Source organism: Hemibagrus wyckioides, linkage group LG06, assembly GCF_019097595.1.
Source record: "Hemibagrus wyckioides isolate EC202008001 linkage group LG06, SWU_Hwy_1.0, whole genome shotgun sequence".
Lineage (NCBI taxonomy): Eukaryota > Metazoa > Chordata > Actinopteri > Siluriformes > Bagridae > Hemibagrus > Hemibagrus wyckioides.
Genome location: NC_080715.1, coordinates 7,246,380 through 7,254,755, shown reverse-complemented (window position 1 = coordinate 7,254,755; position 8,376 = coordinate 7,246,380). Strand labels below are relative to the sequence as shown.

General features: G+C 38.7%; 1 protein-coding gene across 1 annotated transcript in view; it reads left to right on the top strand.

Moving 5' to 3' along the window:
• The first annotated feature begins 884 nt into the window (after positions 1-884).
• The window catches only part of sestd1 (SEC14 and spectrin domains 1), a 49,363-nt gene continuing 41,871 nt past the window's right edge, over positions 885-8,376 (top strand). The window contains exons 1-4 of the mRNA XM_058392693.1: positions 885-1,023; positions 4,604-4,666; positions 5,720-5,805; positions 8,194-8,302. Coding sequence (XP_058248676.1) covers positions 5,751-5,805; positions 8,194-8,302 — 164 coding nt within the window. The 5' untranslated portion in view covers positions 885-1,023; positions 4,604-4,666; positions 5,720-5,750. The remainder of the gene's footprint in view (positions 1,024-4,603; positions 4,667-5,719; positions 5,806-8,193; positions 8,303-8,376) is intronic.

Sequence of the window (8,376 nt, the reverse complement as noted above, 5' to 3'; positions counted from 1 at the left end):
GTGTTTGGATCGCTTAGTTTCAGTGACACTTCCTATATGTTTACATTACTTTTGGCTAGATTGTGTATGCTCTCAGAAGCCGTTGTGTCTCTTTCTGTGACACTGAAAAATTGAAAAGAAATTGTCCAGGCTGCAGGCTAAAATCAAAATACTTTCTGCATGACTCAAGTGTAATATATACACACAGATATCAATGGCTATTTCTTATTGTTATGTAATTTAATTCATCTTTGAAAATTTGTTTTTATAATATTTACTTGTATACGCTTTATACAACATTTTAGCTGAGTCATTATATAGGAATATTGTTCTTGGTAAAAAAAAAAAAAAATATATATATATATATATATATATATTATATTTTATATAGCCACAAGATGGTGATAATGATAATAATAATAATAATAATAATAATAATAATAATAATAATAATAATAATAATAATTGTTTACATTTTATTATTATTTTGATATTTACTTTTATTTCCGAAATTCTAAAATAATTTTTGTATCATTCTTATAACTTGTCTTGCTATCTTCTTTAATAATAATAATAATATTTATATAATTTTGTTTTAATCATATATAAATTATATTATATATAGAATACATACAATACACTGTATTATTATTATTATTATTATTATGTATATTTCTAATCATAGTGCACTAGAAATAAAATCAAACATGAAATAAATATGAACGCCTTACTTTGCATCAAAACATCAAATCTTTATAGTCAAATAAACTATTTTTAAATATTTATTTATTTATTTTCTTTTAAAGACGCACCATTCAGTAAACCAGGTCGCGGTAAGGCAATAGCTCCGCCCATCGTTTTTACGGAATTTCATTGGTTGGCGTGTTTTATGGGCGTAGGTTTGGTTGATACGGCCCGCCCCTCTTCCACAAAACACAGCGGCTAAGGTTCTTTTTTTTTAGCAGCTCTGTGGTCATTTTATAATAACCAGTGCTCTGGTCATTATCTGCGCGTGATATCAGCGCCTGTGAAGCCGAAAAGAAGGTAATGTGTGACTGAGAACATGGTTTGAAAGGTGAATTTGTTTTCTGTATTTTATTTATTTATTTTTTTTTACGAGCGAAGGGTTTCAATGCGTCTTTTTTTTTTAAAGGCTAAAGGAGGGTCAGTCTTTAGTGCTGGACCGATTTAACGTTAAAGGTTGCTAAGCTAACGCAGCTAAGGGGCTATTTCATTGAGATTCCCGCGGATGTTCGTGATAAATAGAGAAGGACAGAATGCTAACAAGCGCAGCGTATCTGTCTGCGTATATCCTGTTGTATGCAACTATGCAGGGATTGACCACTCACACACACACACACACATGTGAAGGCTAATAAAGATACACGTATACATACATATATATATCTAAAACCTAGAATGGACAAACGGCGCTTGACCCATTTGTATAAAATGTTCAGATCGCGTTTGAAACAGTTGAAACGGTTATTCCAGGCGGCGTTCCCAATCCGAACTGGGATCATGGAAGTGTATGGGAGAAAATACCCGGATGTAGCCGTGGCGTACTTGTTAAAAAATAAGTGCATAGTAGTCAAGGTGGCGGTTTAAAACACGGCCCGCGTACTAACGCACTAAATAGTATGCAAAAAAAATTAGTACGCAACCTATTGCATGCCCTTATGTAAATGACACTACAGTACTCTTAGTGTGGTTTCTATGTAGGCCAGGGAGATGGATAGATTTTATGTGTATTGGATGAAGAGTTTGTGAAACTAACGTACAAAGAAAGAAATGTTCATAATTGTGTGTGAGATTTGAGTTACAAATGGCTATAACTGTATGTTTTTGTTTGTCTGTTGTTGTTGTTGTTGTTGTTGCATGTGACGTCACGTTTTCATCAGTTTCATACTCCAGATTAAAGAGAAATACATTTCTCTCTTTCTGTTTAAGTTTGGTTGAACTTTGTGCCAACTCAACTATATGTTGTGGATTTTCTGCGATCCCGAGCCTTGACCTCACTAGAAGGAAGAAAAAAAAGCAAAAGTAATATTCCTTCTACTGACTTACTAGTCTAGTGGTCAGTGCTGTGTTTTAATCCATGTGGTGGTCATCTGATACTCCCCGATGCCTGGGTTGTTCACGATGCTGGATTTCACGTGTGTGTGAGTTTGTGCAGAAGCAGCGATGTCGTTCACACGCTCCTTGCGTATCTTGTATACATACGAGAAATGTTATAATCCACATCCACTAGATGGCACGTCCAAACCAAAACATTACCCTCCATGATGTTTAAGAGTTAAAGCTTCCTGCGGTTGTCGTGATTGTTGTCAAATAAGCAATTAGGAAGCTTTTCCCAGATCTATGAGAGGAAAGCTGGTTACTGTTGGTCCTCAGTTACGGTCTAGTTAAGTACGTGATGGCAGACACAGTGGCAGTTTGTTAGATGGGGAAATTTGTGCATTTTCTTTCATGATCTGTGCTAGTGCATCATGTCAGGGTTGTGAACAATGAATAAAATGACGTGTGTCATATTTAAATTAAGGGTGTCTTGTTTGAATGTGCTGATCAGTAACATTTCAATATATTGGATCATAGAATCCTGTTGTTGTTGTTCTTTCGGGATGCTCCCTGTTGGGGGTCGCCACAGTGGATCATTTGGTCCGCATGTTTCGATTTGGCACAGGTTTTACGCAGGACGCCCTTCCTGACGCAACCCTCCCAATTAATTCAGGCTTGGGACCGGCACTGCGAGTTAACTCTTCAGTGGCTAGATTAGCATACTGGCCAGGAATCGAACCCGGGCCATGGCAATGAGAGCGTGGGATCCTGCATAGAATCCATTTGTATTTTGTAAAATTACAGATTAAATCAAAAGGCGAGATTGTGAGTTTCTCTCGCTCTCTCTCGCTCTCTTGAATTCATTTGTAAATCAAATGTCCCTTAATTTGAATGATACTTCTCTCAGGTAAAAAAAAAGCTCAAATATCGACATTGGATACGATGTGATGTAAATCTGCCATACGTCATCTTACTAATAAACAGCAAAAGCGTACATAAACTCGATAATCACAAATGGGAAAAATATACTACTGGTCCACTGTCCTCAATAGCCCCTTTTACTGATACAATTTTGTGAAGAAGACTGCAAAGTAGGACTAGAACCTCTTAAACCTAGCACTACAAGTTCACTGAGGAGGAAACAAGACTATAGACAATATAAGGTCAGTGGAAGTAACTGAACTATGTCTGAAGTGACCTTCAGCCGGTCAGTGATGAGGCGTTCTGACCCAATGAAGAGTTACTAATGTAGCTAGCTAATATTAAATCAGCTCACTAACACAATAAAGATTGAGCCTTGTAGCATTCACGTGCTGTTTATAGCTACTGTGTAAACCGCTGAAACCTTTTCCCATAATTGATCAATACTAAGTAGGTTACTCATTATAGTAAGTGTGCGCTCACCACCGGGGCCCAGGTTTGATTTCCAGCCAGTGAATAAGGGGTTAACTCTCAGTGCCAGTCCCAAGCCTGGATAAAATGGGAGGGTTGCTTTAGGTGTAAAACCTATGACAAACTGTGTGGATCGGCAGATATCAATATAGCTAGCATTTCAGTTTCCTTAATCCTGTGAGACATTTGTGTTTCGCGTATGCCACTCTGGTGGTGTTCTTATTGTTACAGTTTTTTCACAGATAGTTAGTGAGCTATGAGAAGACTAGCCTGATGGTGTGTCCACATTGACCCGTTGGTGTGTTTCGGATATGATGCTCGTACATAGTGAGTAGAGTGCAAGACTTCTGCGTATGTTTCAGGCATGTTTTTATTTGTTGAAATCTGCTCTTGCTTCTATAATTTAGGTGGTGGATCTCGGTACACACTGACCGTGAGATTGCGTGTGTGTGGGTGCTAGTACATCAGCATTTAAGAGACTAAAAGCTCAGCTTTTCTTTCAAGCCTCCTGTGTAGCCTTCATCAGTATCACTTTCTGACCTCAGGAGATTTTTTTTGTCAACCCAGCACTGACACTGAAGCATTTAAAGTCTCTGTAATGCTGCTGTACCCGATACAGTCCTACCTCATTTATGAGAAGAATAATACAGCTTTCTGCTGAACTCCTATGGAGTTGCCTTTCCATTGATTCTGTTTCATAAGCGCTGGTTAATGAGCTGTTTAAGTCTTCTGTCGTTTACCAACAGACTGCATGGAGTTGCAAAACCTTTGATTTCTGTTTTATTTATTATCTAAATTAATTATTTAACCCCTCTCCAAAGATCTGGCTCTGCCTTGCTTCCACTTCTGCTGTGTTACATTAATTTTTACCAAAGCCGTGTATTGCTCCAGTTCAGCTTAATCTCTCAAAAGGGCAGAGTTTAATGATGAAAATGCATTTCTGGCACCTGATCACATGCTTATGAGGTTTTTCATACTCAGCAGTTCATCAGAAACCTAGCGAGCGATTACAGCGCATACCAATGGCAAGAGCACGACGCTCAGACGGAGCTGGGAAAGCTTGTTTCTCTTAGCCGTTGTTTGCGGTCTCATCCGCATAAAAACGAAAGCCTTTAAAGACGTCTCAGGTTTGTTATTCTCAACCGTGTCCTGCTTTCCTCTCTACTTCCTACAGGACATGGGCCACGAAGGAAACGTGTGAGAGAATGATCTGAACTGTTCCAGGCCTCTTTTTGAGGTGAGGCACACAGCACACGCAAGCATGAATAACAGAGTCATGTTTTATATTAAACTGATGGACAGATACAGGTATAATAAATAAAACATGAAGGCAGTTTGGTACATGGCATCCTTCAGCTGTGTAAGCAAAGCACTTCATTCTATGACTCTACAGATTGAAAAGTACTTTGCTTGCACATCTGATGAAGGATTTCTAGCTGGTAGGAAAAACAAATGCTTGTCTTGAATCATTGTGCAGTTTTTATTTCCTATACATTTATTGTGTTCAATACGAATGTGTTAATTCCTGTATAATAGTACCATCCTTCCCAGGGACCTTATTTATGCCACAGTCACTGTCATTTCTCAGCTAAAATAAACTACACTGCCCTCAGAGGATATTTTGTTAAATTTTTTCTCAAGATCACCTTGATCTCTGCGTCTCACTATTTTACACCATTATTAGCATTGGAAAGCATAGTCAGGTTCATAGTCTCTGTGCATACCAGCATCTTTTCAAGCATCTATCCAAAGAACCCACTCCAATTTTCCAACCCGTGAATGTTATTTTATTGAATTTCAGTCTGCCAATAACACATTTATACATTTCCACTGCCCGGTGTATCGGATACTTTGGCACCAGGAAACATAAAGATGCTTTTTCCATGGGTTTTCGGTTCAGCCCTAAAGGTTCCAGCTGTGTTATTTTTCGGGATCACGATCACGAGCACCAACATGACCTACTGGTACACGAGGGTGTGACCTCGGTGCACATGGGAACAACTTGCGACACGCCGATCACAAAGATGTCATTTTTAAAAATATGTTGTGAAATGTAATAGAGACAAGAAATCAGAAGTGTTAAGATCACTGACGCTGTCATGATGATCTGGATTTAATTATAATTTTACCTCGCCCCGTGTCCATTTCAGTTGGCTCTTATTGTGGTCAGATATGAATAGATTTCTTAACTTCAAGGCCTTGTTGTTTACTGAGTGTTAGAAAGAAATACATGTAGTTAAGTTGTTCTCGTGCTTCTGGACATTAATGTGATGAATGCTGTCTCCTGCAGCTGTGTGATTTGAGGAGCGAGTCGTTCCAGCATGGAGGCCTCCACCATTTTGCCTGTGCTGAAGAAGAAACTGGCGTTTTTGTCAGGTAATGCATGAAGATTGTTATATATCTCAAACACCATGCTCTCTAGTTTAGTATGATATTAACTTGAAAAGATGATCTTTTAGTAGTAATAATATTAATAATGTTTTTTATATATATATATATATATATATATATAACATATATACACACACAAGCACACACTATATTGCCAAAAGTTAAATTCAGGTGTTGTTTTTCAGGGGTTGGTCTCGGCCCCTTAGTTCCAGTGAAAGGAACTCTTAATGCTTTAGTTTCATACCAAGACATTTTGGACAATTTCATGCTCTCAACTTTGTGGGAACAGTTTGGGGATGACCGCTTCCTGTTCCAACATGACTGCGCACCAGTGCACAAAGCAAGGTCCATAAAGACATGGATGAGTGAGTTTGGTGTGGAGGAACTTCAGAGAGTCCTGACCTCAACCTTTGGGATGAATTAGAGTGGAGACTGCGAGCCAGACCTTCTTTTCCAGCATCAGTGCCTCACCTCACAAATGTGCTTCTAGAGGAATGGTCAAAAATTCCCATAACACTTTATCCCTTAAACCTTGTGGTAAACCTTCCCAGAAGAGTTGAAACTGTTATAGCTGCAAAGGGTGGGACAACTCCATATTACATTCATGTGCATGTACACAGTTCCCAGTTTGCAAGCTCCCAGTTTTGGAAAGGCTCACAGTCTCCGCTCTAATTCGTCCCAAAGGTGGTCTCTCGGGTTGAGGTCAGGACTCTGTGAAGTTCCTCCAAACCACGCTCGCTCATCCATGTCTTTATGGACCTTGCTTTGTGCACTGGTGCGCAGTCATGTTGGAACAGGAAGGGACCATATATATAATACATAAAATTTTACATTTTATATTTTTGTGTGTTGTATCTTGTAAATGTCTAAGCTGCTGTAACACAAGAATTTCCATCATGGGACACGTCTGTCTGTAATAGTGTAGCACCTTTACTCTCAGCACTCTTGAACTCTCAATTGAGTATTCTCCAATGAGCTTCAGTTTAACTCACTTCCTCTTCATTAGCGCTTTATTCATTTCTTTTGTCGTGGACGTCTTTCACTACAAATGTATCTGATTCAACACCTTGTAATTGAAAACAAAGTTATAAAATGTGAATCAGATTCAATTATTGTTTCACGGGTTTCTTGTTACCTGAGTGGGAAGGAAGGGGATAATTGTTTAGTAACGACTTCATCCAGTCTCTCTTTGGATGAACACTTGGTTTAATCTAAATTTGCAATACTGGAATGTTTAAGCAGAGGAGAAGTGTATTCTCTTGTTGATGATTGAACTCATGTTAGAAGAATAGCTGACATGCATCTTGTTAGACTCGCATTCACGAGGATCATATTCTCTACAAATGATTTTACTTGAACTGTGTGTTTTGGTTTCAGCCGTGTTGTTTTCCAGCTCTGAAAATTCAGGGTATTTCCAGCTATCGTTTCTCTCCCACAGTGACATCTGGAAACAACTTTTGTCTTGTCTTGCTTAGGAATCTAATGGAGTATAAGCTGATTGATTATGGGGTGCTGTAATGTGAATGACAGTTTAAACCACTAATGGCATGTGCTTGTCGGGTTTACAGTCACGCCTGTGTGCTTCTGTGATTTCTTAGGGTACAGTGATGTTGAAAGGTTTTGTCCCTATGGTCAAGCTTTTATTTATTTATTTATTTATTTATTTATTTATTTATTTTTTAATATATAAGGGAAGGATAGTTTATGTAGCGGTCTCCGTGTTTGGTTTCCACTGGAGCTCCGAGTACAGAGGGGGGGAAATAAATTCACTGTGAGCACTCAATGTTCAAGGGCGCTCTTATTTAATTTAACGCCAGATATTGAATCAGTTACTGCACTCCTGCTTCTGCGTGTGTGTCTCCGTCCGAGTGCAATTTATTAACAAGAATGCCATGTTAGACTTTTTATTTGTTTATAGTTACTTCTAATGGTGCAGTCACGATGTCGGTGAAACAAGTTTGTGATCACTGTTGATACTCTCGCAAAATAATTGTTCTCTCACCAGCCTCTATATTTTTTTTTTCCCCTCTCTTCTGAGATTAATAAGACAACATATGTCCTGTTATTATCCAGTTGTGGGAAGCATAAAAAAACATATGGCTGTTGTATTAAGTAGCTCTGCTCCTTCCATAAATAATTAATACCTAAGCTTCACTATACCAATAATTAGACATTTTCCTTTGATAAATAAAAACATAGTATTAGAATGAGTGCAATAATATAAACTTGATGTCTACTCTAACCAAGAATGTGAAGCCACACCATCTGACCAGTTCAGCAGTCTGATTTGTAAAACGTTTGTATTGACCAACATCCTGGTCCTGATTTGGTCAGTAAGCTCTCTTCGTCTTTTTTTTTTTTTGCTCTCTACAGGAGGTAAAGACCGACGCAGCGGCCTAATCCTGACCATCCCGCTATGCACGGAACAGACAAGCATGGAGGAGCTCAGCTCCACACTGGACTACCTGCTCAGCATCCCCAGGTCAGCACACTCCAACCTCATTTCCACAGCATGCTGGGTTTTATGCTGATGCTGAGCACTGAAAGACAGAGTGC